The following is a 14,806-nucleotide window of genomic DNA, read 5'->3' as shown; positions in this document are numbered from 1 at the left end:
GCTATACAGCGTGCTATACAGGTGGTTGAAACACCAGTTGCCCCTCCCGTACCGCGGCCCAGGGCACCTGTTTTACCACCTCAGCGAGCTAGGAGAAAGCTACCGACATGTAAAAAGTGTGGAGAAGAAGGATATAGATCAGATCATTGTGATATTTAGATAAATATTTAATATATTGGCGTTATGGTTCTAATAATTATAATTAAAATAGTAGGGTAGGCAGTAGCCGGACCGCTCGCTTGGAAATCACGTTAACGTGATTCCCAAGCAAGTGGATCACCTCCAAACACCATAGTTAAGGCGATAAATCACAACTTGATATCTCAGCAACTACGCTCTTTATATACTTTTCCTCCTAACCCGACAATAATCAGGTCATATTTAGCCTCTTTAGAAAGTCAAGGGAAAATATACTTGTTGGTAGTTCAAAAGAGATATATTTGTGCCTCATTACAATGTAATTTTCGGTATCGTGACAAAATAGCTTTAAGATTTTCTTGAAAGTGATTGAGAGTGCTCACAAGCCTTATCAATAGCCATCGACAAATAATCGAATAAAATAAGAATGTGGTTTCTGAGATATCAAGTTGTAGTTTATCGCCTTAACTATGGTGTTTGGAGGTGATCCACTCGCTTGGGAATCACATTAGTTATAGTTAACCTGATATGACCCAGAAGACTAGGATTATGGAGGTTAATAGAGTCAATATAGAATTCATCTTCACAACTAGTTTACTCAATATAGCAAATAATCTACAATGATGGGAATTTTACAATTTTGAGTCCAACCTCCAAGGTTTATGCTCAACTTGAAGTTGCTTCACACTCACACTTGCAGTCAAATGGTGGTTTTATATAGTAGCTCTGAGTCCCTACTATAGAACTACTACTAGTATTTGGCCTACACTTCCACCGCACACTGCCAGTAGCACTGGCATACGTACAACTACTAATCCTAGAGCAACTTGAAAATCATCAGGATAATTCAATTTTTTGTAAAGCTAGGTTTAGTAAAGCTAGGCAACATGATTCATGGATGTGAACGACTACTCCTCCTGACACAAAGTCTGTGGCTTTCGCACATACATCAAAACATCCCCAAAATGAAACTCAGTAGCCCCAAACTCAAAGCAATCATATCCCTTCATCATGGCCCGGGCCCGACTGGAGCATGGGTCAGTCCTAGAATCAAGTTAGTAAACAGTCTCTAATAGATATTAAGGAAGGAACTCTTACACTGATCCTCCGCATCGCTTGTCATAGTCCTCATTATCAATTCGGTCACAGATAACCACCGCAGGGCGCGCAAGATCCGCAATAATTTCCTTAGTAGGAACATTCGAGGAGATTGAAATCACAACGGAGAAATCGTCCATCTCCAACCATGCCTCAGGATCATCGACAATCTGGAAACCGTATTCAGGCAGAACCTCCTTATCAGGGTCTAGGTAGGCCGGATCCTGTAAGAAACAGGGAACATCGGCACCAGAGTTTTTCTCTTTAACCCAGTCGCGCAGAGTAAGAGCTAGACCGTGCTGATATCCATTGCGACCTTCCTGCTTCCATTCACGTTCCCATTCACGATATCTGCTCACACTATCCAGCGAGACAGCGACAACCTTCTTTATCTCCAGGTGTTTGGCCGCCGAGTTCAGGATCCGTTTGACATTAGAGCACATCTCCGTCTTGTTCCATGCGTCAAGATCTTCTTTGAAGTAGCCTGAGACCTCGTCTGGCAGGGCAGCGGGAAAAGCGACCATTTCCTTAGTAGCTTTGTCTCGGACCGAAGCGTTGTTGCTGATGGACAAAGGACAGAAATAGGGTATCTTTGGATCGTAACCTTGCCAGAATATGGAATGTCGCATTTCTGCACGACAATTGTACTCAATCACGGCGCTTGTGCTAGAGTAGAAGTTAGCAGTGGTTGTAGATAGGTCTCCCAGAGTAAGACGAAGAGTCAGTTGTAATAGGAGTTTCAATGTAGCATATCACATACAGTAGATATTCAAGTTCACGCTTAGAGTCATCCGAGTTGGGGAATTCCTCAATGTTTCCAAGGTCCATCTGATACGCCACCACCGCACCGTTCATGTCTTTTAGGTGAACCTTGTCTTTATTGGTGAGTGGACGCCGGATCTCTTTCATGGCTGAGCGCATCATCTCCTTGGTGAAGAAGGGTACACCGGACTGATAAAGCTCATCAATATGAGCAAGCGCTTCCTCTTCAGTCTTTGGGAGATCAGAAGGCGGTCCCTCTGACCAGGTAGCCGTGCAGCCGAAGTGGTAGACATTCATTGTTGCGTTCGTTCAGGGAGTCAATATTGGCAAAGTATTGGAAGAGTTGAAGAAGTAGAGATGGAGAGGGAAGAAAAGAAAGTCTTTTGAGTGAGAGCAGAAATCCAAGGAAACAGATTGTTTACAACACGCTTTTCAAATGGAAGAAAACAAACTCTTTTAAGTGAGAGTAGAAATGCAAACTGATTGTTTGCTACGCGCTTTTTAAGTGGATGGGCGCCTACTTCACCACTCAGGTTCCCAACTCAGGAACCGTAAGCACTTAAGTGCTGATCAGGCGCGTCAAAGTACTAATATTGGTGCCACAAAGGTCAATGCACAAGCTTGGATTAATTCCGCCTCAGGGGAAATCTGCCTTGGTCGCATCTGCAGTAGGGGAAAAAGTGGATTCTAGCCCAATAAAGTAGTGGTAAATGTTTTTATTGCTATTAGATCTATCAACTCACTCCAATGTGCCCCAACGCCTAAGCACGCGCTAAGTGCATGGTATCATCACGCGCCTAAAAGAAAAATACATGAGAGTAAGAGAAGAAAACAGAGAAAAGGAGAATACTAAAAAGCCCGAGGTAAAGAAACCCGTTTCGCAAATTGCAATATAGCCAAGGGTAGGATAATAGCAACAGAGTGACTCAGAGCCAAGAAGTTCATAAGTTACAGGTATGGAACCCCATTGGCTTAGGCGATATGCAGCAGATCAAATATGGCCATGTAGCTTGAGTCGATAGATGCAAGTATTGTTTGAGCCCCAGTTGGATTTCACTCGGAATACCACCCTGTCCACTCGAATTGTTGGAATGTCGATAATGGTGTTGAGACTGAATCGTTGGATATAATATTCACTGAAGATGTCATATCTCATTTTCCCGATCCGATAGAAATTCGAGCCAAGAAGCGGGTCGTCTGAGAAGGCGCTATCCGGGTCATAGCGGTTCGTAGCGCGTAAGGTGTTCATAACAACATCATGTAGGGAGCTGTCACCGGGAATTTTGTATCCTCCAAGTCCCTTTAGTCGCGATGAGACGGGCTCGAGCGGCTGAGACATCTTGGGAGAACCCCACGGCATCCAGCGAGAAATCCGGGTGCCCAATGAGTCGGACGGGAGAGGGACTATTTTGAATTGGGCCCACAGTTCGATCTCCTTTGGGGCGACACCCGGGTCGAGCGTAGCGCCGGTTGGGATATGCTCAACCACAACTTCCTCTGGTACAATGTCACGACCAAGGTGAAGTGAGAGTTGAGATATTCCATTTCGTGGAGCAGTGCACCAGCAGTCTCCCACTTCTTGCCAGGGAGATAGGGCAGTCAAAGGGGGTAATGGACCCCGGAGTTTTGAACGTTGCCAAAGCATTGTGAGTGCAACACGCTCAAAAAGGGAGGGAAGTTTAACAGAACCCGGGCTCGTTTGATATGGGTCCACCAATACGCCCATTGCTGGGGCTAGGAAGTTGATCTTGTGAACTTCTGATTGATGGCCATAAGGTTGACCCATAACATAGGTGGGATTTGAGGGACGAGAATTTTCTGATCGAACGGCAACCAACTCGCGAGACATAGAAGACATCTGCTCGTTCACTTTGGAGATCTGTTTTTTGAGTCTTTGGACTGTAGCGGAGTCATTTTCGTTGGGGGTGGATTGAGGAGCGGATGGGAATGAAGGGAAATCGGGGAGGTGCAAGTCATTCAAATATCCGGACCGGAAGACCAAAGCAAGAGCTAACGGAAGGAGAATAACGAAGACCAGTCGTCTCCAGCTGCCGGTATTGGACTTTTTGGGAGACACGACTTGATCGAACATTTCAGACCGTATTGATGAGGCCCGTCTGCTGGCTCGTCTTTCTTCCGGAGATGAAGACCGAAGTGGCTCCAAGGTAGGTTCGGAACGAAACAAGGATGGAATGATAGTGCGCACTGAGGCGGTCCAACCCCCTGAAACGCTTTCCACAATCTGAGACTTAAGTTCAGAATTGGAATGGTCGGAATATTCAGACTGTGACGATTCCTCATCCTCGTCGCTCGTCTCCTCAAGATCCTCTTCATCATTTTCTTCAGACTCATCATCTTGATCATTCTCTTCGTCCTCTTCGGGGATATCAGAAGGAATTATGTTACCCAGACCAGAAGGGCGTCGGGGAGGTGCTGTGATGTTACGTCCATAAGTGCTTGGTCGTGTTCTTCGCAGTTCATCCTCGTGAATATCACGTTCCAAACTCCAAGAGACTTCGGACGCATTATCAACTGAACTTTGACGGCTCCGGCTATCTGGGCTGTTGAGCCCATAGGTGTCATGGCCCCCTCGCTGAAGAGGCGAAGGATAAAGTGGTGAATTCGACATATTCGACATGACAGAAAGGCGACGTTGAGAAGGAGGCTCAGCAACAGGACTCGAGTCGGTAGAAACATCCCTTTGGATTGGAGGTGAGGGTGTTGGATCTGATCTCTGGCTGAAGGATTCCTTTGTCGGAGATACTGTTGCCTCACGTAGTCCCTGATGTAATTGCGTCTCATCTGGAGTCGGCTCTCGTTTTGTCCGTCGACGAACAGCGGACTCTCGCTTACTTGAAGCCAACCGTTGCTCTCTGGCTTCTCTGGAGGAGATGGCCTTCAATTCACTGTTTTCAACAGCCTCGTTAACTGAACGGGCAATTTCCTTAAGATTGGTGGTCCCCGGCCGTGCGTGCAATTGAGTAGGTCTACGCGCAACTGGCAGGACTTGGGAGCCATAGCCAAACGATGACTTAATGGGAATGGGCGGTAAATGGGGATTGTCCGGAACCCAAGGTCTCAATGCGTTTTCTTCAAACTCGACGTACCCTTTCCCAGCATTTCTTGGAGCCATCTGTATACACAGATTAGTAAAGCAGGAAAACAGATTTTGCTAATATGCTAAAGTCTTGATAGAGAGCAAACATTCCCCTATGATGAAAGCGCAAGAAATGCAAACCAAAAGCAGGAATAATCACCGACTTTTTATTATGTGCTGATATGAACAAGCCGCGTGGGCGGACAGCCCAAGTTCCCAATCAACTCTAAGATCAAACGAAGCCAGAAGCCTATGTCAATTAGCCTCAAGATCATCTGAAATGATAAACAACTAAACAAAGAGGGTGGGGAGGCTTAGCCATCAGGTCCAGGGACATGGTGTCATCCCGACAAGGGAGTACAGAATCCGTGGTGCCCAAGCCCCGCACCCATCAAATGTTCTTCATGACTTACTTTTAATTGACAAGTTAAGCCTGAACTTCTTCTTTGGCGATATAATGTGTTGTGTAGGCCGAATCCTGTGGATCCCGACCCTAGACTTTGTAGCTGTTAAGACGCGCAGACGCGCGACGGAACGTGACTTGCGGCGGGTTTAAATGTGGATCCCGCAGACCAAAGAATGCGATCAGCACTGATGACGGACCACGATTATGATAGTATGAACCGATGACTAGGTAGACTCTGTCTTTCTGGCAGATTTGAAGAGATGTAGAGAAATGAAGAAGATGAGAGAAATCTGGGTGATGTGGGAGACTTATGAAACTCGACCTTGACTCGGCAGTAGCGTAGGTACCTCCAAGATTAACGGCTTTGTTGCGCTCGAGTCCTTTATGCATTTCCAAGGTTAGCTACTTGATGGCGACGAGCCTTGGTTCATATGACTTCAAATTTCTATTTTTACGTCTGAAAGCAATTTAATGAGTAGAAAATCGGGGTTTCTATGTTTCTTTATCTCCAGAGAGGACTATGGACAACCAGGTGGGAATTCCGACAAAGTAAATTGGATTGGTTTTTAACCAGGTGCTTTAAATACAGAACAGCAATCATAGTTCACTCCAGATGTACCGATTTGCTCCATCTAGCTCTCTAAACAAGGGGTTGGAATACTATACAGCGGGCGCAGAAGACGGGGGAGGAGCGGAGACCCCCAAGGAAGAATGCAGAACCGATGGAGAACGGAGGGAATGAACAGGTTATAGTTACTTTTAGCATGTCCATGCAGCCATAGTACCATCTTTGCGTCCTTCGACCAGGTACCCGTCTTTGATGCGGACACGCTCAATAGTGGCAGGGGATGGGCCCTCATCATCCATGCCGACACCGGGACCACAGTCCCAGTGGTTTCCATCGGCTTTGTCGTAAACCTTGACCACATTCTCACCCGCAGCAGCAACAATGCGCTTCGAGTCGAACATCATACTAGTCACAGGCTTTTCGTAGGCGTAGGCGTCATAAATCGAACCCATTCGTAAATCCCAGATCTGCACTCATTAGTGATGCATCCTTTGAAATGACAAAATTTTAAACTTACCCGAATGCTGCGATCGAGACTACCTGTCACCAAGTGCACATCATCGAATTGGAGACAGGTGACAGGCCCAGTGTGCCCCACTAGACTGCGATGAACCTGGCCACTGCGCAGATCCCATAAGCGAACCATTCCATCGGCTGTTCCGCAAGCAAGAGCAGCATCAAAGCACTGTACAGCTCCAACGAAGTCGGCGGATGCATCTGGCAGGCGGCCAGATGGTCGCCAACCTCCATCGTTAGAGGTTGTAGAGGCTTGAGTGGCTGCCCACAAAATATCCAACGTTTGCACACATCTTCCCTTGACAAGATCCCATTGCCGCAGCGTCTTGTCTGCAGAACCAGAAATGAGGGTGTCGCCCTTGAAGTGGAGGGCAGTTACCTCATCCATATGAGCTTCCAGAGAGAAGACATGGCAATCTTGGAAGTTTGATGAGGTAGTGGAAGGTTGTTCAAATAGCTCCTCCTCACCACGCTCGTGCTTGTTAAGACGACCAGTGTCGCGAGTGTTAGGCCGAGCACGGCTCAGATCCCACAACCGGACAGACGCATCCATAGATCCCGTCGCCACAATATTATCCTCTACTTGCAAGCACCGTACCGAGGCATGGTGTCCTTCCAAGAATCCCGAGCAGCGACCAATATTCATGTCCCAGACCCGCACAGTATCATCCAAGGCAGCTGTGACCATTGTGCCAAATGGATAATCAAAATCAATCGCAGTCACCATATCCGTGTGTGCTGAAATTTCCTTGATTAACGACCCTGGCGCAAAGTGTTCGTGAAGAATCGGCATCGAGCGCTTTCTAATAGATCGGTGGCGGAGGCTCTTTGGTGATGGGTTGGGCAACTTCTCGTATATCGACTCGGACATGAACGATGCATCCATAGCCGGGTCGCTAGATGCCGTGGACTCGTCTTGTTCCATAGAGGACTTGGGTGTTTCGGCGGCGGCAGATGTATCAGTTGTCTCTTCTGGTATAAGGTCTTCTAGCTTGATGTCAAGCTCCGTCACTGTATCTAGGTTAGGTCTTCACTCTCTTTCTCTTGTCGCAGCCGGAATGCAACACGCAGATCAACCTACAGTCATGTTCCAATGCCGCCTCGTCCATTTCCAAGCCAGCTAATCGGTCTAGCACAATTTGACGCATCTTGTGTAAATTGGCGATCTTGTTATCTATCTCATGAATCTCGGCGCTGCACATGTTCTTTCGGATGCCCATCAGATCTAGCCGGCGGCTCAGCTTTTTTCGTTCCTCCTTCAACCCAGCCGGACCAGCGGTCAGGGCGCCGCCCTTCTCGCTATCCTTGATGGCCTTAGCGCTCTTGGAGCTCTTTCTCCGGTGCTTTTTATGTGAGGGTTCATCTTCAGGGAGGGTGGCTTGGAAGCCTTGAAATAGGGAGTAGGAGCTGGTATCATCGGGGATGTTGGCGAGAAGGTCATCGGGAAGGGAGGAGATAGCTCGCGATTTAATTTCGGTAGTGGACAGCTTAGAGCGCACAAGGTCGGTAGGCGTTGTCTGAGTTAGGGAGAAGACATTGCGCTGCGCCGCGGGCCGACGTAGTTCGCGGTGGATGCCGGTCATCGCATTTTGATAATGAGTGTTTGAGGACTGGTCGGCCGGTCCCATCAAGTGTCCTGCCGTAGAACTAACTGTTCGTCCAAATGCCTCAAGGTGACGGGTCTATAATTTACATCCCTGTTAGTCCGCGGTCATGGGGGAGGGGTCATGTGCAGTGCGCCAGGCTTTGGCTTAAAAAAAAGCGACCTACCGTTAATCCGGTGCCGAGCAAGCCATCGCCCTCAACAATATCCGAAAGACCGGACGGTGACTCGTCACGGCGATGATTCTCCATGTTAGGAGAGTAGTAGTGGGGAAAGATCAACCAACATGCGTGTGAGGGAAAAGGCTGAGAATCGTCATGTGTCCACGCGATGATTTACCGCGTTTCCAAGTTCCCCCCGGGTATTATCTAGATACAGTAAGGTCGGTATGGTACTTTTGCTTACCCTTATATATGACAGGGATCTCTTCGCCTAAGATAAAAATTGATTAATCCAATTTATTTTTTTGAATTCTGCAGGTTGTCACTAGTGAGATCTCTGCAAGGTGCTCTTTTTCTTTTAACTGATTTGTATTCTGTACATTCCGGCTACCTTTATATTGGTTCTTCCTCCATAGCTCTGCTTGGTACAGTCGAAGTATTGAATACCCGAACAGCTTTAAGGTAGACCACTGGGCAGGCTTGAGTCATGGAGATATGTTTGCTTTTGAAGTTCGATTAAAAGTAGAATAGTTTATTTGGAATTTGATTGAATTTTTCAGAATAGAAAATTTTATTTTATTCCCCTATATAAAGCATGAACCCCGATTTAGCCTTGGAAAGCTACATCTATCTCTGTATCTAAGCCTCTCTCAAGGTCTCTCCGACTTCGCTGATCAATTATACCGGAGTGCCGTTTTCAACATCTTCTCTCTATCCTTTCAACCCACCACCAATCCAAAAAAATGGATAGAGCAATTGATCTCTCCGATGCCTCTAAGGCATTGGACCTCGCCAACATTCGTTTCGAACTCATGTCAGTCCCAAAACTGACTCATTGCTCCCAATGAGTCCCCAATATGCATCAATTTCCCCGCGCCCCGCGAATAATGCTAGTTTGATCGCCGCACTCCAAATGCCTATTAACACTCCAGATAACCAGTCGTCTGGAAGACACAATCACCTTCCACCTCATCGAGCGAGTTCAATTCCCTCTTAACAAAACCATCTACGTCCCCGGCGGAGTCAAGATCCCCGAAAGCGAACTTAGTCTAGCAGACTACCTTCTCCGCGAACAAGAGCGTCTTCAATCCCGCGTCCGCCGCTACGAATCCCCCGACGAGTACCCTTTCTTCCCTAATGTCTTGGAGAAGCCTGTCCTCGCACCCTTGCAGTACCCGCACATCCTGCATTCAAACGACGTGAACGTCAACGACGTCATTAAGCAGCGCTACATTAACGAGGTACTCCCTGCGGTATGCCCAAAATTCGGTCGTGAAGACCGTGGTGAAACACAGGAAAACTATGGCTCTGCTGCTACTTGCGATGTGGCTTGTTTGCAGGCCTTGTCGCGACGAATTCACTTTGGAAAGTTCGTTGCTGAGGCCAAGTTTCAGAAGGATCCTGAGACTTTTGTGCGCTTGATTAAGTCGGAGGACCGCGATGGGATTGATGCTGCTATTACGGATTCCAAGGTCGAGCAGAAAGTGCTGGAGCGCTTGGGACTTAAGGCCAAGACTTATGGTACTGATCCTGCTTTCCCTGATGAAAAGGGACAGAAGATCAATGTTGATGCGGTCGTTGCTATGTATAAGGTGAGAATTTTAAGTCTACTCTGGTAGCGACGAATTTGCTGCTGACTGAGATATAAAGGAATGCGTTATCCCGCTCACTAAGGTCGTTGAGGTAGAATACCTCATGCAGCGCCTTAAGGGAACCCAATGGGAGTAAATCGTGACATGTTTTGGTCATGAGCCCATGAAGTTATGAACTTTTGATTCTGGTAACGAGATCTATAGAATCATATCGCTGGGGAAGCCTGGGAGTTGAAGGCTAAGCAAAAGAAGTGCTGGAAAAGAAAAGGACAAAAAAAATCGTATAGATTATACTCTCATCAACGGGACATGAAATGAAATGATATGAAGATAGATTTTGAATCTTCACATACATCCCTTACTGGAGGTACTCAGCTACAGCCTTGACTGTAGATTCGAAGTTCGCTGCGTCAAGCAGGATCATGCTACCGTTGGTAACAATGCCGAGGTCTTGGAATGCACGCTTAGAGTCTGAGTGACCGTCATCCTGCTTGTGAGTGAACTCGTATGAACCAGAGCACAGCGCATGGCGTTGCAACACTTCGTCCTCGGGGTGGAAGAGGAATCGCTGAGCTGCTTCGCCGCCCTTCTTGGTCTTCTTCTGAGGACGAGAATCCTCCATATCCAACTTCGACTCCTTCTCCTCGTAGCCCTTGGAAATAATAAGGTAGTGAGAAAAGTTGTAGGGCTCCTTGTCCTGAATCGCCCAGGCGATCTCCTCCATAAGCATGTTGTACATAGGTGGGATAACCTGCGCGGGCATGTTGATAACTCGCTCGGTCAGGATGAGGCCAATTGGAGGAATCGGGGTCTGGGAGACGAGCTCGTTGAGGGCGGAAAGGGAGGGTGTGGTGGAAGCTTTGCTCTTAATGTACTTGATCAAATCTTGAACAGCGGGCTTGTCCTGGAATAATATATTAGCTTCAACTCAGTGTTAACTTTTCAGAGCTATCTTTACCTGGTGCTCCTGCAGATTCAGAACAGACAAGAAAGCGTATGGGTCGGACTCATTGCCATCGGTCTTTACAGTAGATCCGAGGGTCGGCTGTGAGAGGATCAGATCGGACAGGGCAGACAAATCGAACAGCTGCGCATCGTTGTCGAACAATTGACGAATCAGGTTCTTCAGACCGTGGAAATCGACGGCAGGCTGAGGATCGAACCATTCGAAGTCGACATTGATCATGTCAACGTCCTGCGACGGGTTAGGAGCTATGCTCGGTCTTTGGTAACGCGGGGTTGTGTGCTCACATCGTCGGACTCGTCGTCGGCATTGCCGGTGCCGCCCATGGGCACATCACCGAGATCTTGCTTACGTTTGCCCATGATTTCTGAAGGGGTTGTGAATGTGAATGCGACAGAATTGGAGGTTGGAAGTATTTGGGTGATCTCCGGCCCCTCGATTTCGAACTTTTTTTTTGCCGTTATCGGTTATCGGTTATCAGGCTCGATGTCATTGTGTCTATTCTACTCCATACCCATCACTACAGCGACAACACCCCAGCTGGATCATGATGACATGAAAATGATTTACTATGCAGCTCTCAGTGCTCATCCACATATATTAAGTCTCAAATCACATTCGAAGGACATCAAATATTAATAAGGACGTATAAAACCGCCGAGCGCCCGCTATCTATTCCCACCGCTTGAGCAACATCATCTCCGTCGTGAGACCAGGTCCAAAGCTCGTTGTGATAACATCCTGCTTCCTCATCTCCATCGTTCGCAGTCTATCCAGAACCGCTATAACAGCAACACTGATCGTGTTACCTCGATTCCGGTAAATGTCGTAGCTGGCTGCTAACGCTTCATCGGGGAGCCCCATAGCTGCCTGAGCACCCTTGATAATGGCCAATCCGCCAGGATGAAGTGCCCAATCGAAGTCCGTAGACGGGGAATTCTGCATGCCATTTCCAGTGACAAGACTTTGAAAGGGACTCAAGAGAGATGTAGAGCTCAGTTTAGGGAGGTTCTTTGATATGAAAATCTGGAGCCCCGTGCTGCTCATCTTGTATTCTACCTCATTGAGGGTACCGGGTGTGACGATGGAGCGCCAGTCAATGACTGAGAAGCGTCTTGGGAGGTTCTCCTGACTCTTTGGTTGTATCATGCCATCGGGATTACACACGACCATAGCGGCAGCACCATCAGCGAATAGCGTAGGTCCAATTCCGTCGGTTTTCAAGGTCGCCGCTGCGTGTAGTTCGGAATTTATGTAAATGCTGCATATCTCGCATGCTATCACCAAGACTCTTGCGGGTTCACCCCGACATGTAGCTGATCTGACAAGGTTTGAAGCCATTCGCAAAGCAGCGAGTCCTCCAGCACATCCGCTGCCGCTTATTAGGAGTCTTTCTGCTGTGGAGGGGATGCCGAGCTCTCGGGCGACCAGTTGGTCATAACCAGGGCTACCAGCATTCGTGGTAGTAACTGCCACAATATGTGTGATGGTATTTGCTTCGATTTGGCTGTCTGATAGAGCTTTTTGTGCCGCCTTCCTGGACAGCTCGACTCCATAGCTGCGCCACGCGATATCGATCTCTTCGGCTTTGGGAGGATCTTGTGGAGTCCAGGGGGACTGACCCCAAAGATCTATTACAGACCGAGTTTCAATTCCCGTTCTGGTGTTGATTCTGAGTAATCGTTGAAGCCTTCCAAGACACACGTCAGTAATGATAGAAATTATACATGGGCATGCTGCCCAGGTGTTGAATGACACGAACCATGGAGCATCTGTCTCTTCAGAGTAAAAACCTAGAACCACTTTGTTGAAATCATCTGCGGTGATGGACTTGGAGGGCCATTCTGTGCCTAGGCCAGTGATTATTATCTCATTATCCCTCTTTTGAACTGCTGTCGGGCCTGTGGTAGTGCCAGTGGCATTTGCCGAGGGTGATGAAGGGCTTGGGTTGGAAAATACACCACCCATATTGACGTTAGAAGGACTTGCTTTTCAATTTCTATATCTGTAGTGAGGCTCCAGGCTTGGGGAGGCAATTGCTTATAACATTTGAATGTACTGGGCTGCGACCGCCAGCCACTAGACGTAAAATTACTACTAAATTTGCTTGAAATTTGAATTCAACTTACAAATATGAGTAAATGTGATTAGAAATTTAACAAAACTTGAATATTATTCCAATCTTCATGGATATTATTTTCAGAATGCTACCAGTGTCTGACATTCTGAATCCTTCGAAGCAATTGACCACGTACAATTTGGCCACCAACTGCCAGTGCCTACGGCTGAGGTCACGATTATTCAAATGTGATGAAACTAGTGCATGGAAGACTGAGAGAAGATAGGCTATCGGGGCTAATGATCTTGATTTCATAGTTATCACTTATCCCAGACTGGACTAGGACTATCGGCTCATTTCTACAGACCTGCGCTTGATGCATTAAGATTGCGCCTAGGCTGAGAACTGTCATCATTGCCTCAGTTGCTCCTTTCTGTTAAACAGGGAAGAATACATGGCTATTTTCAGCAGAACCATGTCATGACATGTGGTCCAGATACCCACGCCGAAATCTTTGGTTTGATTGTCAACTTGAATCATTTGGAGCCCGAAAAATGCGGAGATTGAAAGGGTATCTGACCACGCGTATGTCAGGGTTCACCTTGCATATAGGCTCGGCGTGGCCGTCGATGGATTGCGTTCATCTCAGCTGGATCCATGAAGTGCGAAGCTTTGTTTCAGTTTCACGTGGGCATCGAGCTCTCCCCAGACCACAGCTATATCAAGCTTAGAGAGACCCCACCCCGTCTCCTCCATTGGGAAAAATCGGTGTATGTTCGAGCAAGGTAAGACTTCTGAGACCATTAAACTTTGAGGTACTGCATGCCACTTGCAAACCAGCAGTACGAGTTAACATGCGAAGGAAACTAACTTTACTATTAGACTCTTGAGTTCACGTGTAACGTTGCTCAAGAATCAAGTCTCCTGATATTCGACCGGACCTCGGTAAGTCTATATGCAATTACATATCAATGATGCTTGAAATCTATCTATAATTTGCCTCAAATTCAAACATCATACTCCACAGCCTCAACTGTCGGCACCTTGTTCAGCTTGACATCAAAGAACTGAGACACCAGCTGAACACAATCCCAAATGATCTGCACCTCTTCCTTGGGCAGGCCTAAGCGTCTTGTCCCGCGAATATGCCAGTGTGTCTCAAGCGGCAAGTTTTGACTCATGATCCCTGGCAAGACAACAAGCTGCGTATCCACATCATCCAAAACCTGACGATCTGAAAGATATAGACCGTAAGTGATTTCCTCGGATAACCACTTGAAGTCTCGGTGTGCAGCAAACAAATCCAATGTGCCACCAGTGTTGCGAGAATACAACTTTTGCATCCATGCCGAGCCACGCTCATGGTTTGCCTCGTCGGATTGCCAGTTCTCACGAGTAAAGGTGTAGTCCTTATCCTCGTCGCGCTCGAACTTGTTAATAGACAGAATGGCTTCGATAGGCTTGCAGACACCAACAATGGGCACTGATTTTATGAGCGCCTCACGCAGACGCCTTATTAAAGCTTGACGAGCCGGTGAGGTTGAGTGCTCTGGCTGAGAGATCAAGTGCAGATAGAGTTGATCGGCCCGCTCGGGATCTGGACTCGCAGCTAGTGTAGAGATGGCAAGGATGTACCACTTATCACTGCCAAGGCTGGTTACCTTGAAGCGGGTTTCTAGCTCGGTGAAGAGCTGCTGGAAGCGGGGTTGCACTTCTGGTGTAGGTGCAGGGGTAGCGGCAGCCGAACTCATTGTGGCGGTGGAGTAGGCGTGTCGGCAAAAAGAGTGATAATAAGCTTGACCGGGAGATTGAAACGATGCTCGATTTCGAGCGAGAATCCTG

The 14,806-nt window shown here is 47.5% G+C and overlaps 7 protein-coding genes across 7 annotated transcripts; 1 reads left to right on the top strand and 6 right to left on the bottom strand.

Annotated features, from left to right (window-relative positions):
• Nucleotides 1-1,232: 1,232 nt before the first annotated feature.
• N7483_010369 (uncharacterized protein) lies at nucleotides 1,233-2,295 on the bottom strand (the record flags this gene model as incomplete). Its single annotated transcript, XM_057093796.1, has 2 exons — nucleotides 1,233-1,902; nucleotides 1,997-2,295. The coding sequence occupies 2 exons, from the start codon at nucleotides 2,293-2,295 to the stop codon at nucleotides 1,233-1,235; spliced, it is 969 nt and encodes a 322-aa protein (XP_056939767.1).
• A 694-nt stretch (nucleotides 2,296-2,989) lies between these two features.
• Nucleotides 2,990-5,131, bottom strand: N7483_010368 (uncharacterized protein; the record flags this gene model as incomplete). Its single annotated transcript, XM_057093795.1, has 1 exon — nucleotides 2,990-5,131. One exon carries the CDS (start codon nucleotides 5,129-5,131, stop codon nucleotides 2,990-2,992), a length of 2,142 nt encoding a protein of 713 aa, XP_056939766.1.
• Nucleotides 5,132-6,260: 1,129 nt separating this feature from the next.
• mdv1 (uncharacterized protein) lies at nucleotides 6,261-8,439 on the bottom strand (the record flags this gene model as incomplete). Its single annotated transcript, XM_057093794.1, has 4 exons — nucleotides 6,261-6,536; nucleotides 6,587-7,596; nucleotides 7,667-8,267; nucleotides 8,356-8,439. The coding sequence occupies 4 exons, from the start codon at nucleotides 8,437-8,439 to the stop codon at nucleotides 6,261-6,263; spliced, it is 1,971 nt and encodes a 656-aa protein (XP_056939765.1).
• A 653-nt stretch (nucleotides 8,440-9,092) lies between these two features.
• N7483_010366 (chorismate mutase ARO7) lies at nucleotides 9,093-10,077 on the top strand (the record flags this gene model as incomplete). Its single annotated transcript, XM_057093793.1, has 3 exons — nucleotides 9,093-9,163; nucleotides 9,290-9,941; nucleotides 10,000-10,077. The coding sequence occupies 3 exons, from the start codon at nucleotides 9,093-9,095 to the stop codon at nucleotides 10,075-10,077; spliced, it is 801 nt and encodes a 266-aa protein (XP_056939764.1).
• A 222-nt stretch (nucleotides 10,078-10,299) lies between these two features.
• N7483_010365 (protein-transporting protein BCP1) lies at nucleotides 10,300-11,267 on the bottom strand (the record flags this gene model as incomplete). Its single annotated transcript, XM_057093792.1, has 3 exons — nucleotides 10,300-10,845; nucleotides 10,900-11,136; nucleotides 11,193-11,267. The coding sequence occupies 3 exons, from the start codon at nucleotides 11,265-11,267 to the stop codon at nucleotides 10,300-10,302; spliced, it is 858 nt and encodes a 285-aa protein (XP_056939763.1).
• A 310-nt stretch (nucleotides 11,268-11,577) lies between these two features.
• N7483_010364 (chalcone synthase B) lies at nucleotides 11,578-12,873 on the bottom strand (the record flags this gene model as incomplete). Its single annotated transcript, XM_057093791.1, has 1 exon — nucleotides 11,578-12,873. The coding sequence occupies one exon, from the start codon at nucleotides 12,871-12,873 to the stop codon at nucleotides 11,578-11,580; it is 1,296 nt and encodes a 431-aa protein (XP_056939762.1).
• Nucleotides 12,874-13,971: 1,098 nt separating this feature from the next.
• On the bottom strand, nucleotides 13,972-14,715 carry N7483_010363 (uncharacterized protein; the record flags this gene model as incomplete). Its single annotated transcript, XM_057093790.1, has 1 exon — nucleotides 13,972-14,715. The coding sequence occupies one exon, from the start codon at nucleotides 14,713-14,715 to the stop codon at nucleotides 13,972-13,974; it is 744 nt and encodes a 247-aa protein (XP_056939761.1).
• Between the last annotated feature and the right edge of the window lie 91 nt (nucleotides 14,716-14,806).

Source organism: Penicillium malachiteum (assembly GCF_028827825.1).
Source record: "Penicillium malachiteum strain IBT 17515 chromosome Unknown utg000005l:1.0-9002435.0:326005.0-9005861.0, whole genome shotgun sequence".
Lineage (NCBI taxonomy): Eukaryota > Fungi > Ascomycota > Eurotiomycetes > Eurotiales > Aspergillaceae > Penicillium > Penicillium malachiteum.
Note: the sequence above shows the minus strand (reverse complement) of the source record. Positions and strands in the feature narration are given on the sequence as shown.